At 42.3% G+C, this 23,726-nt stretch overlaps 1 protein-coding gene and 1 long non-coding RNA gene across 2 annotated transcripts in view; one reads left to right on the top strand and one right to left on the bottom strand.

Annotated features, from left to right (window-relative positions):
• Positions 1 to 3,005: 3,005 nt before the first annotated feature.
• LOC135312564 (uncharacterized) lies at positions 3,006 to 4,589 on the bottom strand. Its single transcript, XR_010372168.1, has 2 exons — positions 4,303 to 4,589; positions 3,006 to 3,704 (listed from the first exon to the last, which is right to left on the bottom strand). It is a non-coding gene; the product is annotated as an uncharacterized LOC135312564 (long non-coding RNA).
• Positions 4,590 to 4,682: 93 nt separating this feature from the next.
• STXBP5 (syntaxin binding protein 5) overlaps positions 4,683 to 23,726 on the top strand; it is a 109,595-nt gene continuing 90,551 nt past the window's right edge. Inside the window, exons 1-3 of the mRNA XM_064446994.1 lie at positions 4,683 to 4,903; positions 5,138 to 5,555; positions 7,423 to 7,520. Coding sequence (XP_064303064.1) covers positions 5,403 to 5,555; positions 7,423 to 7,520 — 251 coding nt within the window. The 5' untranslated portion in view covers positions 4,683 to 4,903; positions 5,138 to 5,402. The remainder of the gene's footprint in view (positions 4,904 to 5,137; positions 5,556 to 7,422; positions 7,521 to 23,726) is intronic.

The following is a 23,726-nucleotide window of genomic DNA, read 5'->3' on the forward strand; positions in this document are numbered from 1 at the left end:
GCAGCAGCAGGATGTGCCCTCTCACTGCTATGCATGTCCATAGAGCCTAATGGCATCTATACATAGGGTGTTAGTCACACTGGTCCATAGGCCTCTGCTAGTTTGGCTAGGATGGAGTTCACAGTAGCTAGTATGAGGCTATGTTTTGGATTAGTGCTGAAAACTGTGCTGATAATTCAGGGATGTTTTTGTTACTGCGGAGCAGCACTTGCACACAGTCAAGGCCTTTTCTACTTCTCAGCCCACCCCACCACCAAGTAGGCTGGGGGTGCACAAGAAGCTGGGAGGGGACACAGCTGGGACAGCTGACCCCAACTGACCAAAGGGATATTCCATACCATATGATGTCATGCTCAGCATATAAAGCTGGGGGAAAGAAGAAGGAAGCAGGGGACATTTGGAGTTACAGTGTTTGTCTGCCCAAATAACTGTTACTCGTGATGGAGCCCTACTTTCCTGGAGATGGCCGAATACCTGCCTGCCAATGGGAAGGAGTGAAGGAACTCCTTGTTTTGCTTTGCTTGCATGTGCAGCTTTTGCTTTACCCATTAAACTGCCTTTATCTCAGCCCATGAGTTTTCTCACTTTTACCCTTCTGATTCTCTCCCCCATCCCACCACAGTGGGAGTGAGTGAGCGGCTGGGTGGGGCTTAGTTGCTGGCTGGGGTTAAACCCTGACAGCCTTTAATAAAAGATGCCCATGATCTGTGAGCCTGCCAAAGGCCACACAGGCTTCCAGATACAGGAACTCATCACATCAGTACAGGCATGGTCAATCAGGATGTTTCTGAAATGGGTAAATTTACAAACAGTAGACAGTTCATCTCCTATTTAGGTTATGGCAAGTACTAGCACAGATTTTTTCCAGGAGCTGACCAGCTAATTGACACATGCTTTTAATTTCCTTCTTGTTTACAACTTATGCAAATTAAGCTGCAGAAATATCAAAAAGTTCACCTGTATCTGGAAGTCCTCCTTAGAATCTGTCACCAGTGCAGATCACTGGGGTGGGGGGGAAATCACAGATGTTGGTCTCGCAACAGCTCTGAGTCTAGAAAGCTTGAGCAGTTTCCCAGCAGCCAGGAAAGATTCCAAAACTCACTTGGAGCTGCGGTTACACTGCCCTGTCCAATACTTTGAGCAGAACAACCTGAAAAGGATTAGTTCAGAAATGTTTCCCAGCTTCTTTCTATTTATGGCAAGGAAATGTTTGGCTAGGGCTCAGTCGATCCTGACTCTGCACTGTGAGTGACTAAGCACCATTAAGAAGTTCTCAGGAAAGCTAAGCATCTTAGTTAGTCTTCAAAGCCTGGATTGACTGACTGTCAAAAGCTTTAGTGCTGTTAGAGACTGAGCAGAGATCCTGAGGTCACTTCTGATGGTCCTTTTCTCATCCATGCTGAGTCGTGCAATAATTATTATGGTGTGCAAATCACCTGGAGTACACTGCCTTCTTTGGATAGAACTAGTAACCCTTTTAGGGATTATGTACAAACTAATGACAAACACCACGTGTGGACCTGCTGCTTCACTACCTACCCACTCCTCTGGGATTATTCCATCAAATGCTACCCCACAAAAGAAGAAGAGAAAAAAAGACCATAAGCACAGTAATGGCTGCACTCTGGAGTTACCTGTGACGTTATTATCTATCTTGAGGCAAAAGGCCCAACAAGTCTGACTTGCACCAGCTAATGGTCTGTGGGAATCGCACTGGTATGTAGGCCAACACCATGTGCTCCATTGCCTCAAATACCTTTTAGGAATACTGGTTGCTTATATGTCTCTGTAGAATACTGATCAAGAAATGAGCAGGTCATCTTCTCTCTCCTATTCTAAAAGCTGTAAGTAACAGGATAAGTAAGAAAAGGCTGGCAAAAAAGACCAAAGCCAAGTGGATTCATTTGGTGGCAGGGATTTGTATAGCCAAAGGCACTTCTGGGGGGTAAGTGACTCGTGAACATTTAGCAGTGGCTCTGTCACAGCTGGACGCTGTCACCGTTGGGTTCAAAGATGTTGCAAACTATCTGGGTCTGACTGCTTCTTCACTGGCTGTGCAAGACATTTGGGCTTTGGACTGGAGTATAAAACACTGGCAAGAGACTCCAGACATCAGAGGCCGGAAGGTCTGAATGGGCAACACGAAGTAGGGGGGTTAAGCAGAATTGGTCTCATTTGTAAACAGGATGTGGTTATTGGGTAAGAGCTGGAGGCCCCACAGAAGCTCTGAAATACAGCAGCTAAATCCTGAGAGATAATGGGGATGTTTGCTGAACTATAAAATTAAAGGGCCTACTACTGTTTCCACTGACGTCCCTGTGAGAGGAAAGGTTGCCACTAATTTTTTACAGGAAGAGCTGAAGTCCCAGAAAGCTTTGATTTGTTGAATAGCATCAGCTAGAATGAGCGAGGGAAGAGAACTGCTATTGTCCCAACCTTGTGCATATTACACCATTTACTTAAATGTTTGCAAGTATTGACACAATGTTGCAATAATGAATGATGTTCTCCTTGTGTCACATGCTAACGTAAACAGAAAAGGAAATCCAACCTCTCCTCTAAAAATGTATAGTCCAGTCAAAGAATGGATTCAAGGGCCAAGCACACAGAAGGTAAGAAATTGAAAGTGACTGTAGTATGCAAAAGAGTGCTTTAATTCTTAATCCAGTTTTGAGTTTTTTTTCTCCTGTGATTAATATTACTATAAATAATGAGGCTAGTTGTGCTATGGAAGTTATAACTAGGAGTATTTGCAGGGACTGGCCTAACATATACTGACCACAGACCTCAAATGGACTATAACTTACATTCTTAAAGTCTTTACATCTAACAGCCTGTGTTTACCAGTTAGTCAAACATGGCCAAGTTCTAGGGATATTTTTCCCAGTGCAGTGTGTTACAATAAGCATGTGTGAATAGATGGAAAAATTAGATGTTTTTCTGTGATTTATAAAGGGCTAGCTAAAATATGTAATGGATAATTGAAGACATACTGAAAACGCACACATTTTGCAGAATTAATTTTTATATTGGGCATTTACTGATCCTTATTTAAGTCTACTTCTTTTGTTTCTAGGACTTCTGCCACCTCTGGAAGCATTCTCTCACATTTTACCAAGACAATCTGAGGAAGCATCCAACAGTCCTTGTAACACAGGGGAACAGCTATATAAGTTCCTGACTCAGTCACTTTGTAAGAATATATAAACAACGTTGGTTTCTTTCAAATGCTTATACATCATACACCTGCTGGCAATATGGCTGTAAACTGTCATGGGGTTACCGGTCTAAGAGTTTGTGGAATTTTTACTTTTGAGGTTATGATGATGGCTGCATCATAACTATTTTGCTGCATTCTGATTATGCTTATCCCTCTGTGCACTATTACATCTCCTGTGCTAATAAAGCACGCTTGGCTATCAGGCTGAAAACAGCGCTTAAAAGGACCACTTTACTGCGTGCAGAGCCGCCTTCTGCACCTTCTTCACTCGCGCCGAGGCTGGGAAATGCAAGCCAATGCCTTGAATCACATCTCTACAAGTTTTCCCTCCAAAAGCGATGCCTGATCTTCCAGTTCGTTTCAGTTGAAAAGAAAGTTCAGGTTGAGTCGCAAACAATAAGCACCTTCATCAGTGTAACAACGACCGAGACAAGAGTAATATCTGTTACTTGACCACGGACTAATCCGAAAATGCAATCTAGCTCTGAAAGAAAAGCAAAAGCAGAATGCAGAACACCACGCAACAGCGGTCAGCGGAAACAAGCGGTTAACTCCTTGCCCCCTCCTCAAATGGGTTTCGCTGCCGTAACCCCGGCGGCTCGTCTCGCGGCGCGGGGCCGGCGGGGCCCGCTCGCTCCCGGCAGCCCCGGCCCAGCCGGGCCTGGCTGCGAGCGGCCGAGGCTCGCAGGCCGGGGCCGCACCCCGGGCAGCTCCCACCAGCGCGGCCGCCGGGCTGGGGGCGCGGGGGGATGGCGCCCCGCCGTTAGCCGTTACTGCCGTTGGAAACGCGCCTCCCGCCCCGCCCCGCCGCCAGCCCCACCGCCGCCGCCGCTCCCCGCTCCGCCGCTCCCGGCGGTGCCGCCAGGCAAACCCGCAGGGAAACGGCCAGCGCTGCCCCGGGACGAGGGACGAAATGCTGCCCCTCCGCCCCGCAGCCGCTGGGGGGTTCTCTGCGTGTAACCACGCGTGAAGAGCAGCTCCCTCCACGGCAGCCCCGGGAGCCGCCGTGCCGTGCCGTGCCGTGCCGTGCCAGCGGCCCAGACGGCGCTGCTGCTGCCGCCGCCGCCACCACCACCTGTTACCTACTCCCGCCTCCACCTGGCCGGAGGAGGCCAACACCCGGCTCACACCCGCCGCCGCGCCGCGCCGCGCCGCGCCCCACCCGCACCCCTCAGCCGCCCCGGCCGCCGCGCGCCGTGGCGTGGCGCTCCGTGGCGCGGCGCGGCGGGGGGGAGCGGCCACCGCCACATCCGGGTGCCGGCGCTCTTAGCGCGCATGCGCGGCCGCCCTGCCGCTGCGAGGCAGGGTGTCGCGGTAGCTCTCGCTACCGCCGCTCCTCCCCGGGGCGCTGCGCTTCCGCGTAGTCAGGCAAGGGGGAGCGACCGTGAGGCGGGGGAGGCGCCCTCCGCGGCGGGAGGAGGAGGAGGAGGAGGAGGAGGAGGAGGAGGAGGATGGTTGTGGGGGCGGGCGGTGGTGTCGGCAGCCGCTGGCAGCAGCCGGGAGAAGCCCCGCCGGTGACAGGCGCGCGGCACACGCAGCTCTGAGGAGGCGGAGGGTGCCAGAGCCGAGTCGCGGGGCGGGCGCCTGCGAAGGGGGGAGAGACTGCGGCGGCGGGAGGGGACCGGCACACGCACACACACGCACGCAGAGACGGATGACAGCGGCGGTCGCGGCTGCCACGATGTGAGGAGGGGGAACGCGGGGGCTCCGCGGAGAAGCGAGGCAGTCCGCGCACCCCCGGCGGCGAGGGGGGCGGCCGGGCCGGGTCTGGGTCCGGGGCGGGATCGGCCGGGTCCGGGGCGAGCCGTGCGCCCCGGCGGGCGGGGCGCGGAGCGGAGCGGCCGCGGGCGGCGAGTCTGGGAGCGGCGGTGGCGGCGGCGCTGGCGGGCTGACCGGCTCCTGTTTGCTTGGCTCCAGTCTCCCTCTCCGAGCCCTCGGGCCCCGATGAGGAGCGCCCCTGCCCTGCCGGACTGACGCCTGGCCGCCGTCGCCGCGGAGGAGGAGGAGGAGGAGCGCTGCCCCGCGGCGGAGAGCGCGGCGCCCCCGGTCGCGGGCCGCCCCTGCACCGCCCTCCCCGGCGGGGGCTCGTCTGCCGCCTGCGGGGCGGCGCGGCGGGGCGGGCGGCGGTGACAGCGCGGCGGCGGCGAGGCCAGGGGAGCGGGGAGCGCCGCCGCCGAGGACCATGAGGAAATTCAACATCAGGAAGGTGCTGGACGGCCTGACGGCGGTCTCCTCCGCCGCCTCGGCGGCGTCCGCCGCGCAGCAGCAGCAGGCGGGGAACCGGGAGACCGAAATCCAGGAGACGCTCCAGTCCGAGCACTTCCAGCTCTGCAAGGTGAACGAAGGCTGCAGCCCCGAGCCGGCTGGCGGCCGGGGAAGGGGGTGCGCCGCCGCGGTGGGCTCTGCGGGCTTTGCTTCTCGGCAGCCAGCTCGCCGAGCCTGCCCGCTGCTCCTGTTTACTTGTGTGGATTTGTTGGCTTGTTTTGTTTTGGTTTTTTTTTTTGGGGGGGGGGGGGGGTGGGGGGGTGGGCGGGCGGGCGAGGAGAAGGGAAGGAAACGGTGGGTGTAGCTGTACAGGTCTCGTTGGATTTCCGTAGTCATCTTTCCTGGAGAGTTCCAGGGTTTGCCGTCTTCTAGGCTCCTCAGTGCGTGTAGCCTTGACCGTGTTGATGAAGGCTTCGTAGAAAGAGTGGGATGGATGGGGGAAGGAGTGATAGCGAGCTGTAGTGCGGAGCTGATTATCGCGGCATTTGGGTAGAAGCTTCTGCTAATGGGCCCGAAGGACGGGGGATCTGTCGCTCTGCATTATTTCGAAATGTATTTATCCTGTTCCTTTGTGCCTGAAGAAGGCTGTAGACGTTTGTGGTGGTTTCGCTGCAGCGTGTTGCCAAGCTGCCGATGCTGCTGTTGCAAATGTTCTCCAGAGACAGGAAAAGTTCCTGGTTTTTTTAATTTGCTTGTGCATGATACAGTAACTGCAGTTCGTGTCTGCACACTTCAGAAAATGATGCAGCGAATTAATCCACCAGCTGTACCAAGAGGAATAAAAACTGATTTGAATATCAATACCCACTTTTATCTTTACAACGCACCCATGGCCTGGCTTGATATGGATGAGGTTGTTTGTGGATTCTCCTCCTTGTTTTATCTAGTGTTGCAGGCGTTTCTGCCACTTCTGCGAGTTTTTCACGAAGGACACAGAAAAGAACAGAGCTGTTACCAGTTAGGTTTTATTCACTGTGAAATACTGAGAGTTGCAGGGTATGCCTGCAAGTTCAGTGAAGTAAAAGCAGTATATCAGAAGTTTGATATCCATTTACGAGGTCCTAAAATAACTGCTTTAAACTAAAAGTTTTGAAATGGAAAAGCTAGCATTTGTGTGGCTTATGTTGTGTATGTTTATAGTGGAAATAAGAGTAGGTGACGTTTTTATTATGTTCTTGATTCTGATTAATTGCAGCCTGAGAAGTGTAATGAAGTTACTGCTTGGTCAATTACCAAATTACTCTTGGCTAACCAAAAAGCGAAATGTGCCAATAGCTTCATGTTAAGAAAGAATCCTATGGTTGAGGTGGTTTTTTTTTACTTTGGTGGGGTGTGTTTTGGTTTTGTCTATTTTAGGGTCTGTTTTCATTCTATTTGGGGGAAGCAGAGGGTGAGAGATTGGTTCTGTGGAGCTTGGGTTGTTTTTTTCTAAATGTGCTGAGAGAGGTTGCACTGTCATGTGGGGCCTGTTGGATTGACATTGAAGTGATTCTCAGAAAAGCAGGTCTAGTATTTTGTAATAGTTTTAATGACAAGCCTGGCTTTGTTGCTAAACTTCCTAGGAACATCTCAGAATTTTAATAGTTTAGTGCCTTTGTTAGAGCTGAAAATAAGATTGCTCAGGGAATGAGGTAGATGAAAAAATAAAATGCTGAGTTGATACAGTTTTTGTGCAGAAGAAATGTAAGATTCAAATTAAGTTACAGTATGACTGTCACTTGATGATCAAGGATGAATGAGTAATTATGACTAAAAAAGTCTTTTGTAATTGGTTCACGTAAGACAGCTGACTTTCTCTGTCTATTGTTAAAATGGTTTGTAGTTCCTTTCTTAATTGTGATTAACACTGAATCCTGTTCCCTAACACACGGTATTGATTCTGTTTATTTTTGGTCTGCTGCTTGACCCATGGTTACTGCGATGCTGTGACTTGTTAGACTGTACGCCATGGTTTCCCCTATCAACCTTCAGCCTTGGCATTTGATCCTGTTCAGAAAATACTGGCCATTGGGACTCAGACTGGAGCACTAAGGCTGTATCCTTTCATATTCTGAAGTGGATTTAGTGCACCTCACACAAGTGATGTTTTGATTCAGCTGCTGGAACCATTCAGAAGTCTGGTGGGAACCAGGTATGCAGGAGGGGAGGGAAAAACCCCTGTGTGTTCTGCTGGTGGGTGGCCTGGCTGTTCTGGGTGTTCTTTGTGTCAGTTCAAGTTGTATTAGTGATGGGAGGTATGGCTGCTCAGTCCTTATTATCTCAAGTTAATACATACATTTCGTAGAGGGTTACTGGTGTGCTGGCAGTTCACAGAAGCTGACGGCAAATCTAAAGAGAGACCTGGGCTGAGCTCTGTTTTGGTGTTTGGCTGTGTTCTCAGGGGCTGAAATTTCATGCTGCTTGGTGGAGGTTTTCTGGGGGGTATTTTGTGTCTTGTTCTTGAGATAAGCTTTGTAATACTACAGTTACCTGCTACTGCTTCTATGTTGCCAAAAGATGGTTTCAAGTGGGGACACTGAAGGGTACAGGAATTGTATCTCGCTAATCTCACTCAAGTGACTGAGATGAGCTAAATGATTTTTGTGGAATAAAGCACCAGTAACTTCGCTTCTTTTTGTTCACTAAAAAGTGAACTACCCATATGTTCATAGCCATATGGTACTATCCAAACCATGTAATAACATATGTGTTTAAACTTTTTCTTTTAAAAGAAGGTGCCCTGTAGATTCTGTAATCCACAGTGTTGCCCATACCTTACTTCTCAGCAAAGAGAATGAATTGAATTCTCTGTCCTGAAATTGACTGAATAGTGGCCTAAGCCTTCCCAAAAAGGTCATCTTGCTAGCAAAATTGATGTAATCCTCTTTAAACTATAGGTAAATATAATCTTTTCCTTTGCTGCTTATATTAGTCTGCAAGTAGACATTTTTTTGTTTCCTTTTGTAACATGCTACGCTGTAAGGTTAATTGCCCTAAGAGGGCTGTCTTTTACAAGTTTAAAAACTTAAACTATGGTATCAAATCCCAGGCTTAAAGAGGCTGAAGTGAAGTAGCTTGTATGGTATATACAATGATATCTATTATGAGCTTCCAAGATCTCTTATTTCAAAGTATGAGTAGCAATAATGACCATGCAGTACTCTTAATGCTGTATTTGAAACTACCCTTAACTCCATAAATCTTGGTTCTAAAAAGGTGATAAAGTTGATCTAAATGAGAAAAGAAGTATGGGTGGGTGGTGCTGTTAATTACTCTCATAGTGGTAGAATAGATGAGAAAACAAAGAGACTTAAAAGTAAGGGTTTGGGTGGGAGGAAAAGGAGAGATCAAAATGCACCTGTTTAGAGCTTACTCACCTGTAATTTCAGGCAACATGATGTTGCAGTTTGGGTAGTGATGACTTGATAAAACCTGTTTACTGGCACTCATCCATGACTACACCTGTGAATTCTCAGAGTGTAAACTGTGTTCTAAATAATGGAGAGAAGTATTGCAAGACTGTGAGGGAAGAAACTGTTACTGTGAGAGGAAGCAGTAATGACAGGAAATGTATTTCCTAGGGGAAGGAGAGAAGTTTCATACAGAGGCTGAAATGTTTGTGCTGCCCAAACTTGATGACTATGCTTCTCAGTACCTTGATACAGATCTTGATTCTTGGAAGAACTGGTTAAAAGCCCTCAACCTCAGCAGATAAGTTAGCCCTGTAACTCGGCAACTCTGCAGAAGTTCAATCTTCTGTGATTACTTCCTCTTTGGGATGGAGGAACGCAGGCAGAAGGGATAGAATCAGACTCATTCCCAATGTACAACTAGCCTCTCGCTGTCTGCCTGGTGAAACTGGTTTGAAAAGCACTCTCTGGGAAGAGTGAAACTTGCAGGAGGTGCATATTTCATTCTGTTGCTCAAAGGTAAAAACACAACCAAAAAGTGCTTGCTGACCTACCTGCTTTACCTGGTAAAGTTTTTACAAACAGTAAATGACATACAAGGATTCGTTAAAGTGGGAGCCGCTTACTCTTTATAGCTGCAGAAGTATTTTTGATTGAAACAAGTTGTGGTCTAGAAAGATTGAGCATTGGTAAAAAGGTATTCATTGAGAAGTAAATCTTAATAATGGGGGAAAAGTCTTTCTTCTGCGTTCATGTTATGAGAGTATAGAAGTAAAGGAATGATAACACTTCTTTCATTGCCTATCACCAGATGGGAGCTGGGTATTAGTGTATTTCTTGCATCTTCAAATATAAATGCATCTGGTCAAGCTTTCACTTCTTTCCTATCGCAAGTAAGCAATCTGAGGAACTGTGAAGCAAGTTTGTTTTCTTTTTAGAAAGGGTATTAAAGATAAAATATGTTTAAGTCAAAGGGTGAGCTAACCTGTTTCAGATTTCATTAATATGTAAAGAAATTAATATTACAGTCCTGATTGACTTTGGGTGATTTATCAGCTGACTCCTTTACAGAACATGTTGTCTGTTTTTGAGCAGTCTACAATTCAGGTGTTTTAACTTCACAGCCAGTATTGATTAGACCAGATTAATGTGAGCAGGAATTTTCTTTACTGTACTCCGATCTCATTCTTCTTTGAGGGCTCTGTGACCACTAGTGGAGGAACACAGAGAATTTTAAAACACAAATACTAAATGTTGTCTCTAGTATTGATACAGTAACAAGTAAAAAATAGAACTAAATCTTTTTCTGAAGAACCAAAATCTGTGCATACACATATACTGGGAGTTCACTGACTTAGTATATTTATCAGTTAGAGATAAAGACAAGAGAGCATCACACTACTCAATTATCGGAATCCATAAAGTAATTGCAAAAATGGAAATACCTAGACTATAGGTGGCATGTTTCGCTAATTGGATTAGAAGTAGAATTAGTAATCTCTTAAAATTCTTTGTCGCTGGTCCTAGGCTTGGGTTAAAATCAGATGAGAGCATTGTGGAGTCGGTGAATTAGTGTGTCAGTGGCGGGAGTTTGGCATTCTATGCCCATAAGCAGCAGTTGCTTCTAGATCCTGCAGTTTTAAGAGGCAGAGAAGTCCATAAAAATATTAAGAGGAGGCTGCTTTTAGTGTAAAACTTAAACCTTATGAGTCACCAAAGCTACAGCTTGGGATTACTCACTAGCTTAACTTGAGCAGTGTATCCCTTGTATTCCTTTTTTTAAAAAAACTTGATTCTATTTCCAGAGTTAGTTAGAAATATTTCTAACTTTGATTTAGCTAGGAGACTTAGAAACAAGTGTTTCTGAGGCAGACTGATACTGCTCGGGTATTATCCTTAATTAGAGAAGTATTTTGTGCCCTCTGTGGAAAAGAACGTTTTGAGCAATTAATAACAAGGGCTCTGTTCCGTTTTCAGTTATGGACGACAACTTGGTTCACTTACTGTGTATGAGGAAAAGTTACAAAGTGTATAACTTAGTACAAACCTTAGAGGTCAGATGCTGGCCCGCTACTCTTGACTGTAGAACAGCCAGCTGATTGTCAACCCCTCCCTGACATTAGGATCTGTTGAAAATAGTTAAGCCATTTGATTCTGTTTTCTGTATGGCAGGGGTAACTGAGTGATGTAGGCACAAGAGCAGAAGCACAGCATTGAGTGACATAACATCTTGAATGTATTTCTTGTATACACCCACTGTCATTGGCTCATGCTGATCCAGGTGTTCCTCTGAGTTTGTGGTGCTGATCAGAGGACACTTGTTCCAGCTCCTTGAGGTGACTGAGCCTTGGCTGGTGGCCTGGCTCTTATGTGTGGCAATTCTACCTCAGGCTCACCCTCTGCACAGTGCTGGGTGCTTGTGGATGTGGTGGCCACAAGGAGCAATTGTGCTTGCTATTGATTTCAAGCTGCGATGGTTGGTGTAAGCTGTTGGTGGCCTCATTTGTCACTGCAGACCAATATATTTGACTTTCTCCATACTTAGAGATATGTAGCTGTTGTTACCAGGGTGGCTTCCAACTTTTGATCTCCTGTCCCAAATGTGTTAGATAGCAAGTAGTTAAGAGTTGATCCATGCTTTGCTTCTTTCCTGTGTATGGATGAGCAGGACCATAGTCTTTAGGAAGTTTGGTGCATAATTGGCTGTGCTTTTTCCCAGCAGATATCAAAACCTTCTAATGAGTTAGAGCTGAGTATATATACTCAAGGTTTAACTTACCAGAATGGTGTAATTGGGTAGACTTCACCCTGTGACATCCTGACAGTGTTCAGTGTCATAGATGATAGCCCTGCTTCTGTGCTGTCTGTTGTTTTCACTCTTCTGCTTAAAAGTCCCTGTAGAAGTCAAATGGAATGTGAACAGGTTAGCATTTAAACTGTAAAAAAGGTCAAGAAAGGTGAAATGGACTTCAGGATTTGTCTGTCTTCAGGATGTTGTTTCCTCAGAACTTTAAATTACTAATTCTACAGGGCTCTGGACTTAATAGTCAGCTGAGATTTTTTTGTTTGCTTTTATAGGAGGTAGAATAAGCTTTGAAGCTAAAATAGAAAAATTGAAGTCATTCTCCTGCTCCCTGCTGTTTAACTGTTCCATCTTCAGTTTCTTCAGTTTTCTGTGCTTTAATTTCTCAATAGCAAAACTAGGACAGTATATCAAATGAGATGTATTTTGATTGTGTGCCAACATGAATGCAATATCTTTAGTGGTGCTTCATGCCTTAAAAATACTCATTTGCAACTTGGGGCTGAGTCTGTCTTCGATAGAGAGAATTCTAAAAAGGAACACCATTTCCACTAGAAATCCTTGAGAATAAAGGGGGTACCTGTAGAATATGTGTTGTGCCTTCCACACAGGCTAAATTGTGTCTAGGACTCTCTATTCCCAAGCAGAATAGATTCCTTAGTTAAAGTTTGGTGGCTTTTTTTCCTGTTGCAAACCAAACCCAGCTCACAGGAAGGAAAAAAATTAGATTGTTCGTCATTCTGTCATTAAAAATCTGAAGATCCCAATCATTTTGAATGTCAGCATCTGTTCATTTCCCCCCCCATTCTTTTCAGCAGTAGAAGATGACTTTATATAAGCAAATGGCTGAAGTTTTCATATGTTTGAGGCATATAAAACTTGCTTTCTGTGACTTCTATTCTCTGGCCTTTGAGAACAACTCACAACTGTTATTCTTTGATCAAAATAGCTCAAAGCCTGGATATGTGGTTCCATGCAGTCAGTTTCTGATAAAATGTTTATGTTGTTGCATCTGGACAGTTTTGCTGTAGATGTATACCAAAACATTCAAGCAAATCTGCGAATTCTCTGAAGCTCTAACAAAATTCCATTTCAAACTTGTGGTCTTGTTATATCCATTAAAAATGCTTTTCCTTTGGATCATTCGAACTATGCAAGGCAGTCTGACTTCCTGGGTTTTTTCCCTCTCACTGAAACATCAGCTTGAGATGTGGGTGGTGTGTTTTTAAGTAGCTTGGCATCTGCTCTCTCTCCCTTCTGGAGAAAGGGCAGTCGGGCAATAGCTGGAGTTGTTTACACTATGCAGAGCAAAGACTTCAGTTTTTCAAACTGAGCATATAACTTTGAAGTTGGCGCAGCTTCAAGTGGGAGACTGGACCGGATGAACTTGGGAGGTTCTTTCCAACCTAAATTATTCTGTGATACTATCCTGTGAATATGCCAAAGTCAATTAAACTACTGTTTTGTGGATCGTCAGGGTGTTTTTGGCATTCATATGCTGAAGAGAATGGTCTCTACATTTGCCAAAGTTCTTCTGGACTTCAAACAAATCTTCCACTTTTGGGAAGAGTGTATTGGTAAAGCTACTAAAAATACTGCAATAGTGTCATGCCAGAGAGACTCTGTGATTATCTGTTAATAAGAAAATGTGTATTGGCTACCTTGTCACCCAATTTACATAGAGTGGTTTAAACAAGAAAACTACTTTGCTTAAAATGTACATTAATCTTATCATGTTTCCATTTCTTTTAACACTACCACATTTCTTACCGTATACTCCAGCACTTAGTTCGTGTGGGTATCGTTAGCTTTGTTATCCTTCTTTCAATGAAAATTCTCCATCCCCTAAATAAAGAAAACCTTTGGGTATTCTGAAATTACCTAAGGCCAAAATGCCCTGATGAGGCATGTAACTCTTAAAAATGTGTGGAATTGTTATTATGATGTACTCCTACACAGAGAAAGCTAAGACTGAATTCTGCATAATAAGTAGGATGGTGTACTTTTCAAATTCACGGTTATGCTTGCTGGGAGACTTGGCGATACCTCCATCAAAGCAAGAAAACTGAATGGGTCTTTGATTAGATGTATTATTGCATATACTATAATTCTACTAAACAGCTTTTAGTAGTAATTGCTTCTGTTCAAAAATAACTGAGGTATAACTGTATTAAATATCATACTGTAATTAACAAAAATGAACTTGAGAATGAAAACTTTTCTTTCCTGTGGCTATTTTACTGACAGAGTAGAAGCCTAATGGATGTAGCCTTACAGCTTCAAACTTGCTGGGTTGTAGTGAGCTTGGGGAAGAAAATGTCTTCAGAAAGTATGCAGAGTTTGCAAGGCTGCAGGTGTTACCACAGCACTAGCATAGCCTGTTTCCTTGTACCTCTTAGCTATTTGTGAAACACTGAGGTGGTATGGATTGTGTGATCTGATTTTGTTAGGGTAAAATGTAACGGGGAGTTGGACTGCTGGGACCCAGCTTAGTCTTTCAGACTTTGGGTATGGTGCTCAATTCACTAGGCTCTTAATGCAGTGTTTTACTGGCTTTGTTCTTTCTCAGTCACTGTGGAAGGGCTTTTAGAACTGAAGTAACATTGCTGCAGGAGGAAAAATGAGCAGTTTCAGTAAAGTCATGTCTGACAAAAGTAGCAGCAGCTCATGATTTGAAAGCACAAACCAAGATTGCAAATGCTTCCTAACAAAATTTCCTGTTTGGCAGAAATTTTGTAACTGTATTAGACTTCTAAGCGTCCAGCTATTTATTTTTACAAAGGTTTCACAAGGCAAGGATAAATGTTCTTACACATTACTTTTAAGGTGACTAGAAGTGCCCTTAGTTATTTTTTGTTTTCTGTTATTTTTCTAGTACTGCTTTTGGTTTCTCAATTTAGTAGAACAGTAAAACCCCACATTATTTATCAGGGTTCCCATAGCACATCTGTGTTTGTAGGGTTACCTATGTAAAAGCTAAGTGAAAAACAGAATATAATTCACAAGTTTTATTCTATGTGAAGTTAGACAAAACTGGAGGATGTGGATTTTGGGAACAGTTCACTTTGTCCTTAATCTTAGCTATCTGGTAATGGTTTCACAGTTTGAAAAAATGGTGTCCTTAGTTTTGAAAGAATTAATTCTACTGTAGGTCTTTATCTTCAATCTCTTGGCTCTTCTCTTTTTTCTCTTGCTACTCTCAATGTGTCCCGTCTTGGAGTGTACCATCAAACGGATTGTTTCAATTTTTTTGAAAAATGCAGATTCTTCATCCTGCAAAATACATCCTTCTCCAGAGGTCTAATTCTTTGTGAAGTGTATTTATTTGTTTGCCAGCCTGAGGAAGAAGTTTGTGGTACTCGTGAACCAAAACAGCATATGAGAGCACATTGCTTACCAACTGCCAGTATGCTGTCTTTCAGCACCTTTTGAAGTTACCTTATTTTGCTGAACTCTAAGTTTAAATTGTGGTATGGTAATCGGTACTTGAATGCTAATCAAGCATAGCCTCTTAATAATCAACTAGTGATAACTTGGGTGGCCTTTTTCTTGTCAATGCTTTTATCATAGGCACTTGATAATGATACAGCTTACATGTTTGTCAAAGGGAGCACTAAGTTACTACTACTGTTGACTTCCAGTGCAAATACAGATGAAGGTCCAATGACATAATTCAAATATCTGGTAGTGATATTTGTATCACTGAGTTTAGGCACAGTTTAAAATAGTGGAGGTCTTGAAAATAGCTAAAACTGAAATATTTCACTAGTGAGGGCTGTGGTAGGGTGGTACGATACCTGACATACATTTCTAAGATATGTAGCAATTCTGTCAGCCTCTGGAGACTCCTACTGAATCATGATTCATCTTGATTTTTACAATGCTTTGATGAAATTACTTTTTCTGTGGCTATTGGTTAGCCTGATCTGACATGTTGACATTCAGTTTAAGACTCCCTCCCACAAATGAGAACCATTTTGTCTTATTGTTAAAATCTTTCCTTGGTAAGAGATTCCAAAACTGCTTTTATGTCTGAGATCTGTACAACTTGATGACAGCCTTGGTCTGTGTACTAGTTGTTCTAACTTAATCACTTCCTTCAAAGAGTTAGCCTATTTTGAATCCCTAAGCTTCTTGTAAAAACAAATAAATTTCTAGTTATTGATAGTGCTTGCAATTTAACAATTTATCAATTGTTAAACTAAGATGGATTCTAATATTGCATTAGTAAAAAATTTTTCAGTGAAATTCAGGAATAGATCTTCCCTAGTCATTTATCCACAGTAGTGGTTATGTACTTATGGATTTTCCATTTGCATTGAATCTTATCTTAATGATCTTAAATGTCAAGAATAGTGGAAGTAGGTGCAACTTGAAATGTGTCTGCTAGTATAGGAAAAACAAAGTGCAAGATTAAATGATTTGAGAAATGCTAGGTTATGCTGATTGAGTTAATTAAAATGTGAAACAAATTTTTTGTAATACCAGTGATGGTGATCTTGTAATACTTGAAAAAGTGCAGTCTGAAATGTTACAGTTTGTAGAACAGTGATCAAGTAGTTGATTTTGGAGAGAGAAGTTTATAGCTTGGTAGAAATAACTAAAGGCTACTTTATTAATTTTACTGAATGACATGGGATTTTGTTTCATAAGTGCCTTTTAAAGGTAGTAACAAAACCTCATTTTAGTTTAGGCAACTTAAGCTTAATTTCCTTCTAAATTGAGATAATGGCAGTGACCAATGCTTCCATGTCCAGACTTAGACTGTCCCACTCAAACCAGACAGTGTTCATAAGAGCATACTGGTGGAGAGGTTAGGTTTTCCACCAAGAAGGCTGCAGACCAAACTCACCCTTCTATGAGGCATCTCCTGTGGATTCTCCAAGAACCGATTGTCTCCTTCTGCTCCTATATTCTTGTGGAAGTCTTCATGGGAGCTGTTTTAACTTTGGAAACCAGGGGACTAGAAGGATGCAGATCCAAAGGAAGTGAGGCCTTTGTATTTCTGCTTACTGAGCTACTGTTTTGAGTGATTCATGCTATTTCAAGGAGGGGTTTGCATTGCATAGCTTCTTGAAGCTGCAGCCAGCCTTGTACTCTGTATGTGTTCAATTAACTTTATTAGATCTTTGGTTCATGTTAAGATGAGACATTTAACGCTTCAAGAGTAGCCAACTAAAGAGGTAATCCAGGTGGTATCCCATGGTTTTGATAACCTTTTCTAGTAAAGGTCCTGCATCTTTCCCACCTAGTAATACCAACTTGTAGTCAGCAGCAGCAGATGGACAAGTCATTTGCACTTTTCTACTTGCTCATTAGGGAAAAAGAATAGAATGCTAATTTTTTGTGATCACTTAATGTTAAATTGATAGTATTAGCATGCCTGTAATTTTTTTAGCATATGCTCTATTCAGTTTTACTACCTTGTTAAACAGAGCAGATGTTCATCTTCGCAGTTGAAAAACATTCTTGACTGAACTTTGTAGTGTTTATATTAGAAGTACAGTTACTAAGCTTTAGTGATGCCTGTTAATATGCAGAATGGGCTGCATAGCAATAGCTTGCCTGGCATTCACATTCATATGTGTTCCAAACTTGTGCAGTAAGATTAGTTTCACAGCTGCCCTTAAATGTCAGATAGAAAGAAAAGCCACCAAAAAAAGCCCCCAATAAACTTCCATTTCAGTGACTAAATATAATGAGATTTCTTGCTGGCATGGTGAATATACCCCTCATTCTTTAAAATAATTAGGTGGGAAACATAACACTTTAACTCACCAGGGTTTCTTTCCAAACCTGGAAAAACAAAGATCGGGTAGCCTACTTCTTTAAAGTACGCAGTATTATTACGAATGTCCCCGTGTTTTCATAAGGGCTACTGGCCAAAGGAATTAGTATTTAAATAGCAGTCACTCAAAGACTACTACCATTTTCTTAAACTTGTTTTGTACTTACTTCTCTATCTTTCCGTTAAATAAACAATAGCATAGGTCCAAACAGTTTTAAAATTTTTTTTAGTATATGTGGTTGCCTAGGACTTGACTGTTGTGCTTGTTTTCTTTCAGACATTGCCCATGGAAGTACTGTGAATATAGTTCCAGTTATGGTATTTTTTTACTGTCCCTTTGACAATTAAAATAGAATGGGATTTATACATGCTTAGGGCATGCTGTGAGGAAGAAGAAGCTGGAGTTAACTTTTATAATATATTTCTTTCCTTAATTGAGTAGCAAAGGACAAACACTACTTAACTTCTGAACCACAGCAGTTTAAAAGAACTGTGGGTTTGTTGGTGGTTTGTTTCCCCCCATATGAACACTGCCAATAACTTCCAAAGAAATGCTGTTCTGGGTGAAAAGAAAAAAAACGTGGAGAGGAGGTGGCATTTCTTGAGCAAATTTTACTGACTCCTGATGATCTGTTCTTTCTGCTGGCAATTCCCACTGGGAGAAGCAGCACATCGGAAGGTGTTAACAGTGAAGCTTCGTTAGAAAGTATTTAGAAACTGCAGTTTTGCATTTTAGCACATCATAACCAGAAGCTGTTCCAGTACTTTGTGATAGCCTTGCTGTGCATAACTAACGATGCATTCTGTCACTTCCAGACCAGGCTTTTTGACATTTGTGCAGCCTCTTTTACCTCCTGTAGTTTTCTATAGATAAACTGACAAACTTAGTAAACACATCTCTTAATGCAGGAAAGTTAGCTGTAATGTGTTCAGTGTAATATTAGTGCGAACAGCTGTAAAGGCTATTGCTACAGCAGTTTGCAAATACAGCTCTACAGAAATAAAAACTTCTACAGATCTGTAAGTATACATAACAGCTAGTATCTAGCTGCAATTGGAGAGCTAAGTGATCAATATTGGAATACATGGGTATCTGTTTGGCCTACTACTTTGCAGCAGAACTGACTTGCATTTGCAGCGGGCTTTATTTAAAACTAGCTCTATTTTAGTACCAGAGATTAAAATTCCAAAGGGGCCAGAATGTGATGGGGTGTGGTTTAAATGTGAATATATGGTAGTCACTAAAAATTTGTCTTGATGGGTTTTCTCTATTACAAAATAGCTAAAAATGAGGCTGTTTCTACCCTTGCACCTGAGGGTAAGGTCATCTGTCTTGGCGTAATAAGCACTAGTGATGATCACTGTCACCAGTGCCTCTGGCACATAGGACCTCCCTGTGTTTCATTTCAGTAGACCAAAGTTGTAGAAATTCTGACTATTTTGTTAAGGTTATGGACAGGCTCTCCTCCCTTAAGTGCTCAAGAGACCTTAACTGATCTGTGTCTAGTGCATCCTGGTCTGGGCAGAATAATTTAGCTGTTACCTTAGTGAACCCTTCTAAAGAAGGATAGTTTCTGAAACTGGGAGGAGGGAAGTAATTTATTGTGGCCTACCTACAGGCTTTCATAACTCAGTTAAAGTTGGGTTGTCCTTTACAAATACAGTCTTCCTCTATTTTCAAGACTGACGTGGTGGGGTGGGACTCAATTCCTAGTCAGGCTGCAGAAACCTGGGAGACACTACTTCAATTCCAAGAATACTACTTAAATGTGTAGTTCCTAAGTTTTGTGTATAATTTCATAGTAATCTACCTGTCTGAATTCAAGCTGATAGTTACCTGAAGTATATATAATACACTAGGTAATATATATTCAGAAACATATTTAAAGTACTATATTAATTATAATACGTACAATATATGAAAGAAAAATATGATTGGCTTAAACTAGGTCTTTGAGACACAAAGATCACAGCAGTCAAAGTACAAAGCTTCAAATCAGTGGTTATGTATTGTCCCTGAACCAACTACTGAAACTTGGCTTTTTGATGTGTTTTTACCAAATCTGCCCAACAAACTTGGAAAAGTGTGGTGGACAAAAAGCATCATTTTGCTGTCATATAGAATAATGGTATGTCCACATTTTGAGTCCTGTATTTTCCTGGTTTCTGCATTTTAAGTGGCATGGATTTAGGGGAGGGAAACTAGAATTATTGAGCATAGTGGCTGCCTTCCAAGAGGATTAGCAGTGCTTGCTCTCTTCCGTTTAGAGAGGAGAAGGAGTAAATATGATGAAGGGCTGCAAAATCAAGAGGACACTGATTAAAATGCATGCTGAGCTGTCATTTAGCAAATTTGCAGTGCAAAAACTGGGGGGCATTCACTAAAGTACTGTTAGATTTTATTCTCAGACAATGGCTGTATAAGCAAATGCTAAAGGGACTAGACTGGGATTTGTCCTCTAACCTTAATCCAACAGGAGTGTTTGGTTTGGGAGTGGAAAGGGAATAGGCTGCAAAAAGCGGCCAGGCTTGTGTGCTCTCCTTAAATAACCTTGATTGCCGCTGTAGGAGGCAGCGGTGGGCTGCATGGGCCTCTGGTTTGAGACAGTGTGGTGACTGACTCCTGTGCTCTCAGTCTGGCTGACTCCTGTCAGAGGAAAGAATTCCTTAACTATGAAGTTGTTCAGCAGTCCGGTTGCACAAACTTCTTCGTTTCCACTCAGTACTTTGTATTGTAATTTTTATAAACACAACTTAAAATTTTTTTCAGCTTCTGTGGTTTGTTACCAAGGAAATAATCTTTGCTGCTTAAGCAAAATTTATCAGATGCCTGAACAGTTGATGAAACAGTTTCTATAATACGATAAAGCATAGAACTCCAAGAGTGGTGGTGTGGTGGAGTGGTGAGTTTTAACGTGAAGGAAGCTGGTATGAAAACTCGAGTGTGGTAATCACACTATCTGATAATGTTCTCTGCCTTTGCTTTTTTTGTCTGCAGTGGAGGTTACTGTTGCAATTAGAAGAGTGCTCAGCAAGTTCAGAAAACAATGGCCTTGAAGCTTTAAAGGGGAAAAACTTTGTGAAATTCTTCAAATGTCAATGTGCTACTGTAGTACTTGTATCCAGTTTAACAGATAAGATGGTACTATCATTTGCTGTTCTAGTCTAGAGTAAGGGATTGGCATTTTTAAGAATATAATCATACCTGCTGTAGGAAAGCTCAAAGAGGCTGTTATTGCAAAATATTTCTGAAATTATATTTAGTGTCAAATCTAATTAGTAGATTTCAGTTACAAAACAGGTAAAATACTTAAAAGCATAGTTTGAAAACATTGTCCACGAAGTTTGTTCTACCAAACACCACCCACCCCCCCACCCCACCCCCCAAAGTAGAGAATCCTATCCTCTGTATTCTGAAACTTCTTATTGTCTGCTACAGTACCTTAAGGGCATATAATTATAAATAGTACAAACGTATTTAACTTGGAGTTTGCTTTTGATGAAGTAAACTCAGGGATACTTGTTAGTGTTGACTTAGTATATTACTGGAGAGTCTTTAAAAATGGTCAGCGTAAGTACATTCTGTATGAGTGATACTGAATCATTATAAATATATTATTTTCAGCTCTTAATAAGAACTTCTAAAATTATTTAGTAGTCTAAAGTATTGTAGCTCAGTGCTGGTCACAGCTATTATTTGGTATGTTACTAGTTTGGTTGCCTTTTTTTAAAGGACTACTAATACATTTCATTCAGCATATTTTTGATGTTTGACTAGAATGCATGTATCAGTCTATCATGGTGGTTTTTAGTAAAACTGGCTTCATACTGCTATTGTACAACAGGCCACTAGTTACTGTTCCTTTTTTGCACCTTTGAGGAGATTGTATGAAGAGATTTTTACTTTTATAGTTGCTATTTTTAATTAGTGGGAACTATTGGTTAATAGATATAATCTTTGCTTGTGGTTTGAAACCTAGTCTTAAACATATGCAATTTTCAGTGTCTGTATGTGACTGATTTCTTTTTCCTCACTAAATGATTCTTCAAAAATACTATTGTAGTTTTTGGGTGTGATTTGGTACAGTGCTGCTTCTGGTAGAGTTGATTGTAGCTCTTGTCCATGAATAGTTTCCAAGAATGTATTCATCCTGGAAGAGGCCATCTTGGGTGGTCTGGGGTGAATGATTTAACTCTTTCCTCTTCTCCAAGAGGATGTGTGTGACTTGTGGGGAGGTACAAGGGTTGATTCTGTTCAAATGTTTCTTTGCCCTGAATGTGCGGCCTAGTTACTGCACAGTGAATTTGAAGACTACCTGTTGTCTGCAGACTTGCCACGTTTAGAGGGGCAAGAAGACTCGGAATGTGTGGGGAATTGTAGGTGATTCTTGATTAAACAGCCTACTACTCTCAGCGTTTCCTGGAGGCTGAAGTTGGGAACCTGGGCGTTCATGGGGAAGAATGAGTAGGAATCAGACTTAAGGTTGCAGTGCTAGCGTATTAGTCAGGGTTTTTTATAGTCCTTTGTTTCAGAAGAAGTTGAGATACTTTTTGCTAAACACTTCCAGACTTGTAATGCTTCAAAGAATTAAAGTGGATCTGCATGCAGCATAAACAGGTATAGCTCTGCACCTTTAAAGGGCTCAAATGATTTGCTCTATATAATACTTTTTTCAAGCCTCCATATGAAAAGAATGGGGTTTCCCCTTCCCTTGGAACTGGAACAGTTTCAGTTATAGCAAGTAAGTTGTAATATATGGATACTAATTCTCTTGTATACTTCTATCTAGAGAAAAGAAACAGACATTTTATCTAGGAAACCTGCTATCATATGGCTCTGTCTTTGGTAGTATACCTATCTGCGTGTTGTAACTTTTGAAATGTTTCCTGTGATTGCAGCATTTTATACAGAGCCTCTCTTTTAGGATGTTCAGGTAAGGCTGCCACACTTCTCCTTTTGATGGGATGTGGGCCTAATCTGGATGTCTCCCCTCTTCTCAGCTTCCTGTTTTCATAAAACTTACAGCAAAGTATTATCTGCAAGACTTCTTCCCTTCTGTCAAAGTTGATCAAAATAGCTCTTCAGCCTCGCAGATTACTAGCAGATGACAAACATTCTTGCAGTAGCAGGGCACATGAGCACTGCCTGAAGTATCAGACATTACTTGGAATCTGACAGGAACTGGAAGTACACGAGGCTAAAAGATGAGCAGATTCTCTAAAGTATATAAAAAAAAAATCTCACTGAAGCTAGACTTACAAGGTAATGCCTTGCCTCCCTCTAGCAGCTAAAGTGCCTACTAGAAAAATTGCAGGAAAGATGCATAGGAGAACTACCTTGGACTGTGCTCTTCCATTGATCTGTTTTCCATCCTTTTGCAGTCTTAAACTGGGCTGTGGGTACTTGGAAATCTCATAACACTGTCCGAATTATCCCCTTCCTGGTGCTAATAAAAGCTATTTGTTTGACATTCACAGCCTGTACAAAACAGTAGCTCTGTGTTTATACTCTCAAGGGAACTCTTTAGCACTGAGTGGTGCCTTCCTCGGGGCCAAAAAAAAGATACATCTGAAGTCCTCAAGTACACTGAGAAAGAGCAAGCTACAGGATCTAGGGTGGCATCTGCAACAACTTTAAAAGAGTTAAGATGGAATCAGTAGTGTTACTTTTAATGCTATAGTTCACATTTTAATATTGAAGAACTGCATTTTTTTAATGCCAATTTTATCTGGCAACTTAATTTAGGTTTTTCTAATGATGATTTTTCTCTTTAACACTATTTTAAAATAAAATATAAACTAAATTAATGTAAAACATTTATTAGTGATGTTGAGATAAACTTTTAAAAATAAATTACCATAATACATTTGAGGAGATATGAATTAAGGTTGCTTAAGCAACTTCTAGGGACAATGTCAAACTTCTAACAGTCCATCTCAAGTTTGATTTCTGGTAAAGACATGCCACAAAAATACCACTTCATGCAACAGTGATATGCAGCTACTTTTGTGATGTGAATGTGTGTGTAATAGCACAAATGTCTGGACAAAATAGTGAAGTAAAATTACAGGTATTTCAACAAAACATAGTAACCCCTCTTAATATTTTGGCATGTAATAAAACTATTTTTCAAAGATCTATGAAAAGCACAGATAGTTTAAGGAACACTCTAATGAGTAGGAACTGGTTTTGCCTATTAAAAATAAGATTTCCTGCTCCAAGGTATCCCTTGTTTTTATGAGGACATAGTTTCTACTTTT

This window comes from Phalacrocorax carbo, chromosome 3 (assembly GCF_963921805.1).
Source record: "Phalacrocorax carbo chromosome 3, bPhaCar2.1, whole genome shotgun sequence".
NCBI lineage: Eukaryota > Metazoa > Chordata > Aves > Suliformes > Phalacrocoracidae > Phalacrocorax > Phalacrocorax carbo.